Here is a 20,032-nt window from a genome sequence, read left to right on the forward strand (position 1 = left end):
TGTGTGTGTGTGTGTGTGTGTGTGTGTGTGTGTGTGTGTGTGTGTGTGTGTGTGTGTGTGTGTGTGTTTGTGACTGCGTTTGTTTATATCTAGTCTCTTCCTCTTTGTTTGTTCGGGTCGCTAGTTTGTTTGTCTGTGCCTGTGTTCGTACATGTTCGTGTCTCCATCAAGGTCTGTTTGTATATGTTAGCATCTGTTTGTGTCTGTTTGTGTTTAGTTCATATCCTGCCGTATTTTCCCGCCGAGAAATTCCGTCCCGTCGAAAGATTGGCGCCGAATATTTCTGGATCCAAAACTTCTCACTTCCTGCGTCAATATTTTTCCTTGCCTGAGTTAATATATTTTTGACAAGACGCCTCCGCATTTATATATATATTTTGTGTTTTATTTCCCGCTTTTTATTGCGCTTTTTGGTGATATGTCTAGAATGACGTGTCTTCGAGTTCATGCTAGGGCAGGGAACAAATTGATTTGAATTTTCTTGACGCAGATCTCCGTGGCCTCTCCCCCGCACTTCCTCCTCCTCTCTTTCCTTTCACCCTGGAAAAATACCGTGCTTTGTATGTATGTATGTTCGCTCAGTAACAGTTCTAATATATATTTTCAATTTTCCTTTGATGTACCGATTTTTATCAAGTGTTTCATATTGGTTCAGCGGGTCGGAAAGTTATTAATATTATACGGCGCTAATGTTAATGCCAAGTGGACGAGAACGCTTTGATCTGAGCGAATATATAAGGAAATTGTGATTTTGTGAGGAGGAGGAGGAGGAGGAGGAGAGAGAGAGAGAGAGAGAGAGAGAGAGAGAGAGAGAGAGAGAGAGAGAGAGAGAGAGAGAGAGAGAGAGAGACCTGCTTCAACACACGTAGTAGGGAGATATATACTTTCTCTCTCTCTCTCTCTCTCTCTCTCTCTCTCTCTCCTTTAGTAAGAGTGTGTCATGCCGTCGGGGTTGTGTGTGTGTGTGTGTGTGTGTGTGTGTGTGTGTGTGTGTGTGTGTATGTGTATGTTTTTGGTTTCTGTACGTGTATTTGTGTAAGCATATATGTCTGTATGCATGTACGTGCGTATATCTGTGTATGTGTGTGTATGTGGGTTTCTAATCGTATATATATGTGTGTATCGTGTATGTATGTATGTATGTATGTATGTATGTATGTATGTACGTGAGGGCATCACAAACAACACAATGGAACTATGTGTCAGAATTTTCATGCATAGTAATGAGACGTGTATGTGTGTATGTGTGTGTATATACCGCAGCGTACATGTGTGTATGTATGTGTGTATGTATGTATGTATGTGTACTATCTGAATTTGCGTTTGTAAATTTGTGTGTATGTGTATGTCTATGTAGGTATGTATGTATGAAGGTATGTATGTATGTGTGTATGTTTGTATGCATGTACAGTATGTATATTACCAGAATTAGTGTTTGTAAATGTGTGTGTGTGTGTGTGTGTGTGTGTGTGTGTGTGTGTGTGTGTGTGTGTGTGTGTGTGTGTGTGTGTGTGTGTGTGTGTGTGTGACAACTTTCCGTTTTCATTTTTTACATTCATTATCTATCTATCTATCCATCTATCTATCTATCTATCTATCTATTAGTCCATTAACCCCAAGGTATAGTTTCTTCTCTCTCCTCTTCCTCTCCCCTCTCTTCCCTCTGTCTCTTCACTGCTTGTCTCTGGCTTTCCCCTCTTTCTCTCTTTTTCCCTCCCTACCTCACCCTCCCTTATTTTTTCCTCTCCCTCCCACCCCCCCTCCCTCTTCTCCCCTCCATGTTTGCTTCTGCCTTTCTCTCCCTCTCTTCTTTCCCTCCCTACCTCCTCTCTCTCCCTCTCTGCCTCACTTTCTTTATATTCACCCTATTTTCTTTACCTCTCCTCATCTTCCTCTTCTCTCCCTATCGCTCGTCTTTTCTCTTCCTCCCTCACCTTCTCCCTTCTCCTGCCTCATTCTCTACATCTCCCCCTTCTTTCTTTCCTCCCTTTCCTCCCCCTCCCTCTATCTTCTCCCTCCCTCTTCTTCCTCTCCTCTCTCCCTCCCTTCCTCCCTCTTCCCTGCTCTGGCCACAAGGGAGGCCAGGGAGCTTAATGACTTCACCAAAAGTTACCCTGAATTCTCTCTCACTCCCTCTCTCTCTTTCTCACTCTATCCCTGTCTCTCTCTTTTTCTCTCTCCTTTACTCACTCACTCACTCACCCACTCTCTCCCTTCCTCTCTCCCTCCCATCCTCCCCCCCCGTCTCTCTCCCTCCCTCCGTCCCTCCATCCCTATTTCTCTCACTCACCCACTCCCTTATGTCCTCACTCCCTCTCATCTGCTAACCTTTCCTCCCTCCCGACATTTTTCCTTCTCTCTCTCTCTCTCTCTCTCCTTTTTCGCCTACCTACCTCCCTACCTCCCTACCTACTCCGTTACCTACCTACCTACCTACCTACCTACCTGCCTACCTCCTTCTCACTTTTTCTCTCCAGCCATTTCTCTTTCTGCCTCCACTTCCTGTTCTTGCCATTTGCTCTCTCTCTCCATTTCCTCCCTCCCTCCCTTCCTCTCTCTCTCTCTCACTCTCCCTCCCTTCCTTCCTTCCTTCTTTCCTGCCTGCCTTCTTTCTTTCTTTCCTTCTTCCTCCCGTTCTTCTCTTCCTCCTCCTCCCCCCTCCTCCTCCTCCCCCCTCCTCCTCCTCCCCCTCCTCCTTCAGTGGTAAACTCAGTGTTATTCTGCTTGGATATGCCTTAGGGGTTCTCTCTCTCTCTCTCTCTCTCTCTCTCTCTCTCTCTCTCTCTTCTACCACCACCACCACCACCATCACCATCATCACGTCTCACTTTCACAGACCCAGTTATTCTCACTCACTCATACTCTCTCACTCTCTCACTTTCTCTCTCTCTTTACAGGGTGCTGGGGACTGCACATCGTTGACCTCGCTGTACCGGAAGTAGTGGAGAATGGATCGAGGTCATCGGTCCTTCTTGACTGCGCCTACCGATACGAGAGTTACGAGAGGGAGGGCCTGGTGGTGAAATGGTTTTATAACAACGAACCGGAACCTGTTTATCAGTGGATTCCTGGCAAGAGACCTGAAGCGATGGGCGTCTTGAAGGTGAGAAGGGTAGCTGGACTGAGCGATAGGTATATTGTGTGTATATAGGGTACACACACACACACACACACACACACACACACACACACACACACACACACACACACACACACACACACACACACACACACACACACACACACACACACACACACACACTACTTACCTCTCTGTCTGTCTACCTGCCCACATCCTTGTCTGTCTATCTATCTGTCTATCTAGCAACTATCTATCCATCCATCCATCCATTCATCTATCCACCTACCTACCTACCAACCTTTTTATCTATCATCCTATCTTTTCACCCATCTCTCTATCTACCCATCCATCCATCCGTCTGTCTGTCTGTCTCTCTCTCTCTCCATCCATCCATCCATCCAAGCATCTATCTGTCTTGCAGGGCCGGGTCAATCTCGACTATCCAGCTACAACGGAGGAATATGGAAGGCATCGCGCACTGGAAATTCTCCATCCAACCACCGACCTCACTGGATATTATACATGTCGTGTTTCTTCCTTCCACGACGAAGAGTACGCCTCGAAGAAGATGATTGTGTATGGTAAGAGATAGATAGATAGATGGATAGATAGATAGATAGATAGATAGATAGATAGATAGAGAGAGAGAGAGAGAGAAAGGGAGAGAGTGGAGGAGAATGGATATTATACTTGTAACGTGTCTTCCTTTCCTGATGAAGGGTGTGCGTCCAAGATGATTGTGTGTGGTAAGAGATAGATAGATAGATAGATAGATAGATAGATAGATAGATAGATAGAGAGAGAGAGAGAGAGAGAGAGAGAGAGAGAGAGAGAGAGAGATGTAAATGTTGTAGGGGAAGACAAAGAGGAAGCGAGCAAAAGAAATTATATGTAGCGGAAATAATGAGAGAGAGAGAGAGAGAGAGAGAGAGAGAGAGAGAGAGAGAGAGAGAGAGAGAGAGAGAGAGAGGTTCCTTACATATACTAATATACTCTAAGTTAATCTAACCTAACTTATGCAATAGTATTATTTTGTTATTCCCAAAGTTGCCATTTATAAGTTGCCATAGTGTAAGTTGCAATGGTGTAAACTGTCTTAGTGGGAGTTGCTGCGGCCTAAGCTATGGTGCCTTAAGTTACAGTTCCAAGTTCCAATGCTTTAAGTAACCATGTCTTAAGTTACAGTGCCCTTACGTTACGATGCCTTAAGTTACGATATCTTAAAGTTCCAATATCGCAAGTTACACTCTTGCTTCCACAGCTCCTGCCACAAGTATGAATATGACTTACTACAAGCCCACGTCCACCACTGCTAACATCACCTGCCACGCCCACGGCCTCTACCCACAGCCCACACTGGCACTGACACAGGCTGCTACAAGGTGGGCGTGGAGGCTTACAGTTCCTATGATGTTACTGAACCGTGCTCTTTGTCGATTAAGTTGTTAGTATGATGATGATGATGATGATTACTACTACTACTACTACTACTGCTACTACTCTACTCTAAGTCCTCCTCTTCTTCCTCCTCCACTTGCTACTACTACTGCTGCTACTACCACTCCAGGAAAGCGGTGGAGAGTGAGGTGGAGGTAGTGGAGGGTGATGAGGGGTACAGCGTGTATCTTGAAGCCGTGGTGGAGGACAGAACACTTCCACAAGAGACGGTATTCGAGTGTGTTCTGTATATACCAGGAACACAGTACCAGGTCCGACGAAGGATTATCTATTTACCTGGTATGTAGAGAGAGAGAGGGGGGGGGGTAGATGCTGTATTCTTTTTCCATTTTTCGACAAATAGATGAGCTTAAGGTGGATTATGGAGAGAGAGAGAGAGAGAGAGAGAGAGAGAGAGAGAGAGAGAGAGAGGGAGAGAGAGAGAGATTGAGAGAGAGAGAGAGATTCCTTGGGCCTAAATTGTGAGGGAGTGAGTGTATGACTCTACCTAATCCCATCCTTAAATGGGGAAAAGAGGTTGAGTAGGCTAATAATGATGATGATGATGATGATACAAGTCGTGTGTGTGTGTGTGTGTGTGTGTGTGTGTGTGTGTGTGTGTGTGTGTGTGTGTGTGTGTGTGTGTGTGTGTGTGTGTACTTTTAACCTACTATTTTCTTTGAACACTGGGCTAAAGATCAAGTCGCAAGTCCATTAACTTACTGATCTTTAAAATTGTAGGTTTATTCATGGTCTGCCTTTCAACTCTTCCACCAAGTTTGGCTAAAATCGGATGCATAACTGAGTCGCATCACAGGCGGTACTATTCTCACGGCAGTATGCTTGTATGAATTCATGTATATATATACGTATGAATGGATGGATGGATTGATGTATATATATATTTATATGTATGTATGTATGTGTGTATGTATGCTTTAGTTTATATTGATTTATATCTGTTTAATAATTTTAAATCTCTCTTCCACAGGTTATGCTTCTCTTGGAGGTTACGGTGAGTGTGTGTGTGTGTGTGTGTGTGTGTGTGTGTGTGTGTGTGTGTGTGTGTGTGTGTGTGTGTGTGTGTGTGTGTGTGTGTGTGTGTGTGTGTGTGTGTGTGTGAAGTTACCGTGAGTGTATGTATTGTTTTATTTTCGTTTTTGCTGCTATATTTTGAAGAGAGGAAAAATGAAGGAAAGTTTGAGGCAAAAGTTATCGAACCCTGCGTGTGCGTGTGTGTGTGTGTGTGTGTGTGTGTGTGTGTGTGTGTGTGTGTATTTAGATAAGTGATACATTATAATTGCTACGATCGTCTGTCTGTATGTATGTATGTATGAGTTCCTTCTGCCTGTTTGTCTCTCTGTGTATGTATGTGTGTACTTGTGTATGTATGTATGTATGTACGTTTTTCCCGTATCAGGCTATTAAATCACAAGTTGCAGCTTCCCTGTTATATCTGAGCGTATATTTTCCGTACACATGACTGTTTTTGATTGTTGTTTGCCTTATCCATCTATCTACATGTCTATCTCTCCATCTCTCTCACTCTCTCTCTCTATCTATCTATCTCTCTGTCTATCTACGTCTACCTGTCTATCTATCTAGCTATGTGTCTTTATATCTATCTATCTATCTATCTTGTTAGTGGCAACAATATCAACAGTATTAGTAACGGCATGTATTCAACAGGGGGTGCAAGTATGATGGATGCAGCGCCCGTTCTACTGTTGATTCTCCTATTGTCTCAGTTGCTTCACCAAGCACATCCACCCCCTGCACTACGACACACGTAAAGGAGGAGGATAAGAAGAAGAAGGAGAAGTAGAGGAGGAGGAGGAGGAGGAGGCGGGGAAGAAGAAGAAGAAGAAGAGAAGAGAAGGAAGAAGAAAATAATAATAATAATAACAATAACAATAATGATAATAATAGTAATAATAAGTATAATAGCCCAAGAACTGCAAGGTAAAAAAATGAATGAAGACAGTGAATGAGAAATTAGTAATGAATGTAAACAAAGATGAATATTACAGGATGAGAGAGACTGGAAAAATGGTGACAAAATATATATATGACAGTTTGGACCGGATTTAGTAATGTTTTTGATAAGATGTATTAAAATTTAGCTTAGTGTTAAATCCTGGCAGTAGTCAGCTTATCAGTAATTGTTTTGAATCCTCATAAATCCTCATCAATCCCGCCCTTTTATTAAATTTTACTATCTCAAGCTTTCGTTAACCCCTTCACTGCTAAGATCCTCGCCGAAGATGAGTGAATTCGCCTATAACAAGAACGAAAGAAAATGAAAATGGCTAATTATTAATACAAACCCCGTCTCACGTTATATTTGTGTATAGTACTCGTATACATGTAGAGAGAGGCTGGTATGGCGGTGTGGTGTGGGCTGGTGTGAAATGGGTAGACAGGTATAAAAGTTCGCCTAATATTTCACCTCTTCTGCTTGTCACTTTCCTCAGCTGGCTAATATTCCTAAGCTGAGAGAGGCTTGCTATTATTTTCTGCCCTACTATTTCACCCTTTCTGCTTGTCACTTTCCTCTGCTGGCTAATATTCCTAAGCTGAGAGAGGCTTGCTATTATTTTCTGCCCTACTGTTTCACCTCTTCTGCTTGTCACATTCCTCTGCTGGCTAATATTCCTAAGCTGAGAGAGGCTTGGTATGTTTCTCTGCCCTTATATTTCACTTTTGCTTCTCGCTTTCCTTTGCTGGGTAATATTTCTTAGCTGAGAGAGTTATTTTAAGGACGGGTGCGAGAGAGGGACTCCTTCACGTGATGGCACCGATATAACCAGGCGGCTCCACTGCCTGGTTATACAAATATCCCTCAACTCCGTCTGTATCTGACTAAAAGAGGATGGTAGCCTGCAGGAGAGGGTATCTTCAGCCTGCAGTCCACCGGGTTCACGTTCGCATGAGCCTGGGGTTGCCTCTTTCACTCCATTCCACTCTTCCCTCACTTCCTTCCAACCAGCCATTTATTCCCTTACTCTTTCTACCATCAGACGATTTTGTTAAGCTAAAGACAGACACCAGTACTCTTTTTACTCCAACCTAGCCTAAATTTGCCATCTCTCCATCTTGAATAACGAGTTGTAAAAAGGGACTGAGATTAGAATATGATGCTAGTCACGAAGAAGTGCATTGAAAGGATGTAGAGTCATAGCATTATCTTTTCCTGCCACTGAGCTACATGAAATGATTTGAAATGGGACGAAAATTAGGGTCAGGTTAAAGAAGAAGTGTAATGTCTTTCCTAATCTGAATAAAGTCGTCTGGAGGTAGCAAGATTAAGCTACAGAATAAGTCACTTGTTGGAAGGCGTCACGTACCACAGGTGTAAGTGTAGTCTAAGGTAGCTATACTCTTTTTCACTTTAACTTGGTCTAAGATGACTATCTCTATCTTGTATGCTGTTTTAGGAAAAGATTAGCAATGGGATATGATGCTAGTCACGAAGAAGTACCCTGAGAAGGATGTAGAGCCGCAGTATGATCATTCTCGGTCTCTGGGGTGAGTGAAATAAGCTGCAAAAGAACGAAAATCTGGGCCAAGTTAAAGGGAGGAGAGTAGTGCTTGTTGTGTGTATGTAAATAAATGTTAGACCGACATATATACTAAGGCTACGCCATTAAATAGTTAATAATGTCAATAATTAAAGTAAATAAATCAAGCCTATTTTGTGTTTCGTATTTACTCCCAGTTATCCTCCTGTACACCCATGAACTGGCGGTGGCAAGAACCCTGGTCCGACCCTGGTGAGGAACTGTCTACCACAAGGGGGCGCCGGATCCCCACACAGCCCCAGAGAAGTAGTTGTTTACCTGTGGTCGACGGGTCTGCTCCGCCACACAGACTGGGGTTAAGAAGCAACAACATCCGTGAGTCAACGAGTGACTATCCAAATTTGGTAGCAGCGGTTCGAGAGCGATTCATTTTGCACATTACACCCCAATATCCACTTGTGTGAGCATGTCATAGCAATGATTTTAACGTAGACGAGAATGTTAAAGGTGTAATATGCATGATAAATCAGCACACTACCCCCACACACCCTCACACTACCCCACATACCCTCACAGTACCCCAAACACCTTCACACTACCCCACATACCCTCACAGTACCCCACACATCCTCACACTACCCCACATACCCTCACACTACCCCACACACCCTCACACTACCCCACACACCCTCACACTACCCCACACACACTCCATTAGCTACACTGGCATAGACAAACACTGCTACATTTATCCTCAGCTGAATAAAATCGTCTGGTGGCAGAAGGAATGATAAAGTCAACATTCATAAAACCAACAGAACGGGACCTGACAATATGTAATCTTACATGTTTAGCCAACAGTCCTACATTAACATCATCATCGTCATCCTTGCCATCATCATCATCATCATCATCATCATCAGCAGCAGCAGCAGCAGCAACAGCAGGAGCAGCATTAGCGTCAGCAGCAGGAGCAGCATTAGCGTCAGCAGCAGGAGCAGCATTATGCTACTTTTTTTTTGGCTTGAAAAGGAAAAATGTACTTAAATAAAGTCTATTAAACTAGCCAGTACTGTTTCTATTCCCCATATAATCGTGTATACATCGAAAGATGAATTAAATTAATGAATATAATTTATGCAAAGGGCAAAGAAATTTCCGTGAGTATAAGTAACGTGGCAATATAATATATACGCGTCGTAATCGGAAGATAATTTGCGAAGTGAAACAACGTCGTCTGCTGCAGGTAGCGTGTTCATCCTACCCCGATGACGTGCGTTGCCATGGAGACCAGGTGTTACAACCATGCAGAGGTGCTGCCGAACGTCTCATTTTGTTCAACTTTGAAAGATTTTTTCACCATAATTTGGGACTAAATCGGACAAATAAATTTATGAGTGTGGAAAGCTGCTAATTCTGTATCCGTTGGTACTATTTATTTAAAACTTATTAGGTGGATAATGAAATCTTGCGCGCTAGGCCGTAGCATCTCTCATTTTCGTGCCACTGTTTCAACTGGACCCAAACAGCAGATCATAAGAACCCTTCCCTGCGCGGCCCCGCTTTCCCGCCACTGTGAACGATAAAATACCAATATCTTTCGGACTGTTTCATTTCTTTTCGTATTTAATACAAATCACATCACACCCTGATGACAATTATAAATTGATTTTTATCTGTGTTAACGAACACATAAATACAGGTTTACTTTTATATCTATTTCCATACATGGAAGAAAACAATTCTTACGAATTAATGCACAAATACAAGATAAATAATATTTACTGATGATGAAAGATTATGGCGATGGGCCCGAAGTTGTAAAACTTCCTTGGTTTGTGTGTAAAGTTGCTTGTGTAGGCTTATGTGTTTATCAAAATTCACTCATACCGCTGCCAAATACTTCATAGCCAAACTAGAATGAATATTATAGTGAAGGAATACGATTAGGCAAATGAATACCGATTATAAATACCTGTTATGAAGACTGTCATAAGACATTACCCAAGATCCTCTATGAAATCGAGCCCAGCGCGAATTCATTCAGTGTTTTCTCATATGATTCTAAAAGTATAAGCATATTTTTTAATTTTCTACCGATGCATGTGGTAAAGGAGTGTAGTATTTTTTAACAGTATACTGAATGCAGGAAGAATACTGTAGAATGCAAATATTATGTATTTTTGGTGCAGGGCGAATAAAATCTCCAGTCAAATTCTGTGTCTGGGATGGGAGGGAGGGGGAGGGGGGGAAATACCTCACAACGTAGCCCAGCACTACGAACCACATCGTCATACTATCCCACCCAGCCTCATACTACCTCACATATGCTACTCCTTCACTCACATACTTAAACGAAAAGCACTGATATAATTACTTCTTGCTCTTCAGCGATTGCAGGTGAGTTTACATGTTAGTTAGCGGGGGCAAGAAGCTGACGTCATAGTTCACACCACCACCAAACTCGTTCAGTGTCAGCCGGGCAGTCGCTGGGGAAGGAACTGCGGGAGGTGCCACTCACCTCCGCACCTCCCCCTCCATCTTACTGCCTGTCTGCTGTCATCCACCATACACTTCAGTACTGTCTCATCAGGGGTTTAGAAACCTGACCCAAGACCAGACATTTAACCTGACACTACCATACATATACTCACTTTACCCCACACACCCTCACACTACCCCACACACCCCCACATTACTCCATACACCCTCACACTACCCCACACACCCCCACATTACTCCACACATCCTCACACTACCCCACACACCCTTACACTACCCCACACACCCTCACAGTACCCCACACACCCTTACATTACCCCACACACCTTCACACTACCCCACATACCCTCACACAACCCCACACACCCGTACAATACCCCACACACCCTCACACAACCCTCCCACACCCGCACACTACCTCACACACCCTCACACTACCCCACACACCCTCACACTACCCCACATACCCTCACACAACCCCACACACCCGTACAATACCCCACACACCCTCACACAACCCTCCCACACCCGCACACTACCTCACACACCCTCACACTACCCCACACACCCTCACACAACCCCCACACACAACCCCCACACACCCTTACATTACCCCACACACCCTCACACAATCCCCCCACACCCGCACACTACCTCACACACCTTCACATTACCCCACACACCCTCACACAACCCCCACACACCCTCACACTACCCCACACACCCTTACACTACCCCACACACCCTCACACTACCCCACACTTAATTTATCACCTACAGTCGAAAAATCACCCACGAAAGCTGCTTTCACACTTAAGTTTACCTACCCATTTGTGTGTGTGTGTGTGTGTGTGTGTGTGTGTGTGTGTGTGTGTGTGTGTGTGTGTGTGTATCTCTAGCTTTTCCCTAAGGCCTAGAAATAATCTAAGGCATTACATACCTTCTCATACCACCACTTGGTTGCTAATAATAACGTTTGGAGGTCTTTAAATTTAGGAAAGACTCTGGTAGTAAATGGGTGTTTGAACGCTGTCTAATCCCTTCAGTTCAAAATTTTTCTCTAAAACTAGATAACAAAGTCTGATGATAACAAGAATGTATTGTAAATGTTTCACTTTAATTTAGTGCTGGTAGGTGGTGGCGACCATCATCCACTCACTTGATGTAGTGCTGCCTACTTCCTTCCTTCACCTTTATCATAGTTTTTCTGTGCCTGCCCTCCTCTCTTGCTAGTTCTCCCATCTTTCCAGTCACGTTTTACTAATCCTCTTTCCTTTTCAGGTGACTACATTGAGGGACAAGCATATTGGTTTCCCGTTAGCCAGGAAACCATTTATAACGCTGGGTGGTGACCATATCAGCAACCCATAAGTGTTCCCTACGCATCAGGAAGTGGGTTGGCGGAGGGTTAGTGCCCCTCCCCGTAAAACAACTAACTCAGAAACAAACGACCTCCTCTTACGGGATTATGGCGTCTGGCTATAAATGGATAACCTGTACTTTAGGGGACCTACCAAACTCAATAATGGTCACTCATAAAATAAGTCTTCTTCTGTGATTGGATTTCTTCCCATTTTCTCTAATGATGGCTTTTCTTTTCGTTTAATTCATTAATTACGGATTAAATTCGTATGGAGGCAGTGAAAATAATAAAGTAAATAACCTCATTGAAGGCGTATGTTAGTTTCATCTTTATTTAGTAAGAGTTTGATGAAATTAAACCATCTTTGTATAAATTCCCCAGCGATGAATGGCAACGCTTCTGGCGTAGGACCAGCTCTGAGCTCTGATTGGCTGTGACGTCACTGGGTCTCGGAGCATCCGCGACATGAAGCGAGAGTGTGAAGCTTAGGATGGGGATCACAGTGGCAGTGGGAGTACCGTAACACCTCATTCTTAGCTATTTATTGCAAGGAATATCCTAGAGCCATTCTTTAAGCGATTTATTTTGCTTAATAAAAATTGACATTATCCCCTAGGCCATTTATATCGCTGTAATATCGACATAGCTGCAACAATGAAATACTGAAGGACACTGAGGAGTGATCTGCAGAATTAATCGCCAAATAGAAGATATTACGATATCTATAAAGGCCAGTGTCATTCTTCTGTTAGTGAGAAGCAGCTGTTTCTCTCTCTCTCTGTTAATTTTGCTTCTCTTTTCTTTATTTCCTCATTCTTTTTTTCGTGAGAGAGACGAAGGAGAATGACTGGGAACATGGATTTTTGAGAAACGTAAGTATTATTACTGTCAACCCCAGTGATGATGATGATGATGATGATGATGATGATGATTTGAGGTGATGTAGTAGTAGTGGTGGTGGTAGTAGCAGTAGTAGTAGTAGTAGCTGCAGCAGTACCACAGCCAGCTTTCGTTGTTATGCATAGTTTTTTTACGTTATTTTTCTTACGTATAATTTTATGGTGTCCTGGGCGTAATGTTTGAATTTTAAAATTATATCACTTTTTAAATTTGTGTTATGTTTTTGTCTATGTGTGTATATCTGTATGTATGTGTGTAGATTTTTTAACCTATCGTTGTTCTGCTTCTGTTGCACGACTGCGTTGACCTCTGTTGCGACACTGCTTTGATGTTTGTAGTGTCATCAATCAACCAACCAGTCAGTCAGTTAGTCAGTCAGTCAGTCAGTCGGTCAGTCAGTCAGTTAGTCAGTCAGTCAGTCAGTCGGTCAGTCAATCAATTAGTCAGTCAAACAGTCAAACAGTCAACCAAGATGTGGAGCTGCCTGGTTATACAAACGTCCCTCAACAGTCAATCAACCAGTCAGTCAATTAGTCAGTCAGTCAGTCAATCAACCAGTCAGTCAATTAGTTAGTCAGTCAGTCAGTCAGTCAACCAATTAGTCAGCCAAACAGTCAGTCAACCAGTCAGTAAATTAGTTAGTCAGTCAGTCAGTCAGTCAGTCAACCAATTAGTCAGCCAATCAGTCAGTAAATGAGTCAGTCAGTCAGTCGGTCAGTCAACCAATTAGTCAGCCAATCAGTCAGTAAATGAGTTAGTCAGTCAGTCGGTCAGTCAACCAATTAGTCAGCCAATCAGTCAGTAAATGAGTTAGTCAGTCAGTCAGTCAGTCAACCAATTAGTCAGCCAGTCAGTCAACCAAGATGTGCAGCTGCCTGGTTATACAAACGTCCCTCATGCCCTCCCTATCCCCCGAAACGAGGATGGTGGGCAGGGAAGAAGGGGAACCTCAGCCTGCAGTCCACCGGGTTCAGATGAGCCTGGGGTTGCACTTAATATTATATGGAAGTTGTACGCGTCTGTCTTTACTGAATAAAACCAAAATGCCAGGAGAGAAAATGATAAAGACTCGATTTTATTAGGCTTGAGTTTTTTGTTCCATGAGAGAGTTAATAGAGACTCAACAGGTCAACTCTGGAACTGTCTTTTGTCTGTATTTCCCACTGCCTATGACCTCCAGTCCTTTAAACGCAGTGTGTCCAGGCGTCTCAAAATGAACGGATCTTGAATTTGGCTCTGTTATTTTGTTTTTTCTTGGAGGGAACGGTTCTTGGCTGTCTCCTGGCCTTGGGTTCCTTCTTCCTTGCATAAAAAAATACTCTCAGGCTCCTGTGACTCACTTTCAGCTTAATAAAAATCGTCTGGTTTCATCTGTAATAGAAAAGCAGAGTTGTCCCCTTACTAGAGTTCTCCCACCCATGAGGGGGGGACAGGAGAAGGGGGAGACTGAGGGTGAGATGGAGAGATGTATGAGTGAGGATGGTGTGAGTTAGAGGGGAGAGGAAGGGGGAGACTGAGGATGAGATGCAGGGATCGGATGGAGACATGAGTGGCGATGGTGTGAGGTGGAGGAAGGGCAGCTTGATGGCAGGGTGACGTGAAGGTGATTTGTTTGTGGACACCCTTTCCGGAATGAAGACATCTCTACATACATACATACACACATACATACAGATAGATACTGTAGGTAGGTTGGTAGGTAGGCAGGTAGGTAGGTAGGTAGGTAAGAAGGTAGGGAGGTAGATGGGTAGGGGTAGGTAGGTAGTTAGGCAGAGGTAGAAGTAGAGAGAGACAGGGGGGGGGGACATGGTGGGTGTAAACTCAGTGATATACTCTTATTTAAAAGAAATACTGTCTGACTACCTGGTCGAGAACTTGTGAGAGCTTTCAAATGAGTTAATATATAGACATCGAGAGCTGAAATGAAGGCCAAAATACTGATCACTGAGCTAGAAGGTAGTGATTGAAGTCTACACACGCCTGAGAATGACATATAACGGGGAGTTGTCTTTATTTCAAACCTAAAGGATAACATTTGCAGACTAAATAGGATTCGCCGACGAAACCTGCCAGTGCAAATCCCGTAGACTATTTAAAATTTATCCTTCCCGACCAGCATCAGTCCAGATGCTAAGGGTTCGCAGCCTTTATATACCCTCGGATTCTCCTTGCCTAGAATCCCGTGGTCGGAGAAATGACGATATTATAACTTACTACGCCGTCTTCAGTTGCTGCATTACTACTCTGAAGGTAGACTAAATAAAATGCTATTTTTGGTATACAATGGGTCTGCCGCAGCTCTTCAGTTTACGGAGAATAAACCATTGATCAAAACATTTCTCGGCGACTCGAGCAGAGGCCATCGGGCAAAAGTTGTGGAATCCGTCTGTTGAGTGGCGCTTCGATGATTTTGACTGCACTTTTCTCGTATATACGGAATGAAGTTTAATTCTGGTTGATCCCCACGTCTGCATGTTACTGTTAACTAATGTGATCTGGTAACAGAGTGGCTGAAAGCGATGCAGATCATGAGCAAAATCGAAAAAACTGAATTCTCGTTTTTTGTTGGAGCGAGGAGGGGGTGTTATTTTAAATCTGAGAATTGTTAGTCGCCGATCTGCTCCACCCAGTCCATTGGCTAAGAAGCTTTGGCTACACAGAGACAGTTTCGGAATGTTAGTGTTTGTGACCAATATTTTGTCTTATATTTGAGCTGTTTGTGATATTTTGCAGCTTGTATCAGTAGTATATTAATAATTCTCCAACAGAAGTAAGCAAAACCCGCAATTGCTGAATGTTGAAATGTTTATAAGAAGATCGTTGCGGTTCAGACATCTGTTATCGAAAGAGTAGGGGTCAGAAAATCTTATAGTCGAAAAATTTTTGCTGAAATTAATAGGGGTATGTTATTAATGCAAACTACAGCTACATTAAACTGACACAGCTAACATAAAAGAGCTTATTAAGATGTGATATGTAAAATGAGTCGCTAAGGAAGAGGTGGTACGGAGCCTCAAGCTACCACTTAGAATAGAGGGCGTTGAGATGGGGGCCGGGGGGGATGCGAGCTAAGGAAAGCAGTGAGGAAAATGCCCGGCTTAGTTTTGATCCTGTCATCGGCTAAACCTCGTCAAATCCCGTTGCTGATCTGCTGCTCCTCTCTTCAAAGGTGAGTTTTTATTTTCTGACGTGTTTGGCTCTGATTCAGGTTTTGTTTTTACGTGTGTATGTTTTTACTTGAATAATTCGCTACGTTTCTTTTGTGTGATTGGCTACGAGTTCTGAACCACTGATAGCCTATGGTTCAAGAGTTTAAATTGCCGTCTGCCCGTTTAATATGGCGTTTCTTTTGCAATCTACAGTCTGATGTTAATTAATTGAGGGACCTATGGTAGTAAAGGGGACTGGCTGAATACGATCGGAATACTCTAATGATTCGTGTGGCTTTTGATTGTTTCCGATTGTTTTAGATCGTTTGTGCCAGCAGACTAATTTACTCAGGTTTGGGAAGGAATGTGGTACTGATGGGGCTTAAGGCAATATTTAGCTGAATACTTTACGAAGCAGAAAAGAATTGTCAGGAACTAGCAGGGATTAGAGTAACACTGGTGTCAGTTGGGTAGTTTTTTTTTTTTACGGTCTGAAAGATGGCACATTCCTTGTACTTTTTCAACGTTATCTCCTAATTTCAAATACCAGGTTTGATTTCATGGCTTTGGAATTGTGCAAGTGATTAAAGCTAAACTGATGGCTTATAGCTGTGGTATCTTTTGGTTTAGAATGTCTTTGCACGCATCTAATTCCCCGTGCAATTTTTCAGGTGTGGTGACTGCTGACTACATGTGTACAAACTCATCCTTTTGCTTGGATCTGGGGAGGCGTCTTCCTGATGTAACAGGGTGTCGGGGCTGCCCAGAAGTAATATCCCTGGACTTCATATCCCCCGAACGGATGTACCCAAGAACAAATTAGCCAGCAGTCCACCGGGTTCAGGTCCTAATGAGGCTGGGAACACTTCTGGCATTTATTTATTGTACCTGTACACTCTCGTCTCTAACCCCTGGCTCCCGTGTACTCTCATCTACCGTTAAGGTGGGTTAGTGTTTTATATTTAGCTCCTGCCTTAAACTGCCATCTTAATTACTGCAGTGCTTTAATTGACTGGCTTTTACCTGACGGATATGTACCACTGCCACCCCTTGAATGAAGTTTGGGATGCTTGAAGTGTTTTGTCTTGGTTATGTTCATCCCTGAGCTGGTTTGACATTTTCGTCAGGTTACAGCAAACCGTCTACACTAAAGGTACCTTAGTGAGGTGCAGCCCTCGTGATTTTTGGCCACTAAATTAGTTATGTGACGGATGGCTTTAAAATGACTTGGTGAATATAAGGATTGTCTGCATATCCTTGAACAAGTTGAAAAGTACCGAGACATTTTAAAGTTGGTAGCATTATTGAAACTAAGATGAATCTGGAATTTTGTGTGGTCCGGTTTTGTGTACATGTTCGATCCAGCCCTGAAGTACTGGAACCTGAAGTGTGCTCCGAATCCTGAAGTATGTCCTGCCCTCCCATATCGTGAAGTGTGATCCACCTCTGAAGTGTGACTTAAACCTGCTGCAGGTATCAATCATTTCGGTAGAACTTATTTATAGCAATAAAACTACATTATCTCCAACAGGCTTGGTCTTCTGTAGGCCACCCATGATTAACATACTGAAAAGACCACTCGTATGGTTTACAGGAGGCGGCTGGCATCCTTCACCTTCTATGATTGCATTGTTTTAGTTAAGTGTTTTTAATACGGAGTTTTGCTTTTTAATGTTTTCGTTTCTACCGCTTATATTTATGCTTCTACGGCACCATATGACCTTGTTGTTGCAATGCCGTGTGTTCTATCAATCAATCGTATGGTTTATACAGGGAAATTGAATTTAAAGTTGTAAGTTGCTACCAAAGGCTTCAAAGAAACTACTGTTTATGCTTCGCAGGTTTGGGTGTTTCTCTGCCGTGCCACCCGAGCCACTGACCCTGTCCACCTAGGTTGATGGTGCCGCCGTTCCCTCACCCCGCCCCCCAGCAGTGATGGTGTGACGGCGTCCCCCCAAGCAGTGATGGTGACTGTGTTCTGCCCCCCTTCCCAGTGATGGTGACTGTGTTCTGCCCCCCTTCCCAGTGATGGTGCCGGCGTTTTGCTCAGTCCTGCCCCGCCAAGCTCCACCCCCTCCCCTGGAGTGATTATGCCAGCGTTCCCCACCCCACCCCACTCCGCCCCCCCTGGAGTGTGCTGCAGCCTTGAATTAGTGACCTGGCCCTTCAGTGATACAGGTAAGAACATCGTATTGCTGTATATATGGCAATACAAAATGTCTGTCAGTATTTGGCAGCATTTTATTTAGTAATGTAATGGCTGGATGAGGTTTTGTTTTACTGGTTACTCATATCTGATTTTTGAAAGCCTCTGAAATACAAAGTTTAATATAAAAGCTCTGGAAGTGAATTTGACACTTCTCCTTCACAGCTACAGGTGTAGTTGGCGTGTTTGGCCTGCCTGTTGAGTGACGTGCCCAGTCCGTCTAAGTGATTCTCCTCGTCCTCGTGTGGTGCCCCTGGAGACTGTCCTCGTCCTCGTGTGATGTGCCCCTGGAGTGGTCTTCCTCTTTCTCGTGTGGTCAGCCCGTAGTGACTCCTCGTCCTCGTGTGTTGTGCCATTGGAGTGAAGGTCCTCGTCTTCGTCCTCGTGGTGGATCTGCTGTGCTCTTCCACTGCTGATGGCAGTTTTATCTGCCATGTCTCCTTATTGTATCACTTGTATTTATTTCTGAATAAATATTGAAATGTTTTTCTTTGTGTAATTTTCATTTGTTTAGGTTTATTAAAGTTACTTTTTTATTGAAGTGACTTTCAAATATATTAAGGTATGCATACTTACTGAACTCTGCTTTAACTTACACACTACACTTGATAAACATTTGACTTAGGAAACTGAAAAAAAAAAAAAAAAGGTACTTGGTAATTTTATTTAGAAAAAAAAATGGACTTATATATTATTTTATATTCTTTTCATTTTTATTCTATGAAATTCGAGAAAACGGCAGAAAAATATGAAAAAAAAAGCAAAAAAAAGAGCCAAATTTTGGCCAGGAAGCACCCCAAAAAATGCCCTAAGTCGATTGCCTTGTTTAAGGTGCCCAGGTCCTGCGTGGAGCCTTTTCTGCTCTGAAGAGTGTCCGGAGACAACCTGAAATGACAAAAAGTGTTAGAAATAAAAAGGTTACCATTAAAAAGGTTCCCCCACCCCTGCTCCCCCTCCCCTACCCCCACCCACTAGCAGGGTGGGGGTGGGGGAGAGGTAACAGGGGTGGGGGGAGCCATACAGAATGGGTGTATTACATGGACAAAAGTTCGTTTACTATTTCACCACCTCCTGTCACTTATGCTTAAGGCAATTAATCTATGGGCCGAGAAGGTGCCAGGCCTCTCTAAACCTGGCAATATTAGCCAGCAGAGGACAGTGACAAGCGGAGCTGGTGAAATATTTGAACTTTTGTCCACAACTGTACCAAGAGCGTTCACAGCCCCAACACACACACAGACGGCCATCTTGGATTGCACAGTTGCCAACTAGTATTTTTTTGACCCAATTTTTGGACTTAGTATTATTTTTTGTGAAGCCAAAAGTTGCCAACTAGTATTTTTGGACTTAATACATTTTTGAAAGGCCTAAAGTTGCCAACTAGTATATTTATTCTGAATTTTTGGACTCGGTATATTTTTCAGAAGCACATATATCATTATTACAAGGCTGAAATGCATTTAGTTAATTATAGATATTTTTTGGACTTATAATAAATATTACCAGACTGGATAGACAGTTCGTTAACGTATGGATTATGTCTTATTTGAGCTTCACAAAAAATTACTGTAAAGATGACAATATAACGTTGATGGCAAGTAGTAATGTTTTGAAATTCGGACAGTCAAAACTATTATGCCGAAATATTGAACTAAGAAGACAATGCTGCCAAACAACCCCTTCAGGGCAATGATGTATTAGTTTACGATATTACCAATTATTCCAAACCTCTCCATTTTTAAAAGTCTCCCCCCAAGATGAATAAAATGGTCTGAAGGTAACAAAAATAAAGCTAAATGTACGTTACTGCAATGGAGGGTCGACTCAAGGACGACTGTTATGGATTTAATAAACTATGAGATTATTATTATT

General features: G+C 43.0%; 1 protein-coding gene across 1 annotated transcript in view; it reads left to right on the forward strand.

Annotated features, from left to right (window-relative positions):
- The window catches only part of LOC145413579 (uncharacterized), a 33,158-nt gene extending 26,846 nt beyond the window's left edge, over nucleotides 1-6,312 (forward strand). The window contains exons 2-7 of the mRNA XM_080283248.1: nucleotides 2,898-3,103; nucleotides 3,504-3,663; nucleotides 4,344-4,464; nucleotides 4,650-4,819; nucleotides 5,511-5,534; nucleotides 6,209-6,312. Of these exons, the coding sequence (XP_080139374.1) occupies nucleotides 2,898-3,103; nucleotides 3,504-3,663; nucleotides 4,344-4,464; nucleotides 4,650-4,819; nucleotides 5,511-5,534; nucleotides 6,209-6,312 (785 nt within the window). The remainder of the gene's footprint in view (nucleotides 1-2,897; nucleotides 3,104-3,503; nucleotides 3,664-4,343; nucleotides 4,465-4,649; nucleotides 4,820-5,510; nucleotides 5,535-6,208) is intronic.
- Nucleotides 6,313-20,032: the final 13,720 nt, after the last annotated feature.

This window comes from Coenobita brevimanus, chromosome 12 (genome assembly GCF_032717465.1).
Source record: "Coenobita brevimanus isolate Jiangsu-jjx chromosome 12, ASM3271746v2, whole genome shotgun sequence".
NCBI lineage: Eukaryota > Metazoa > Arthropoda > Malacostraca > Decapoda > Coenobitidae > Coenobita > Coenobita brevimanus.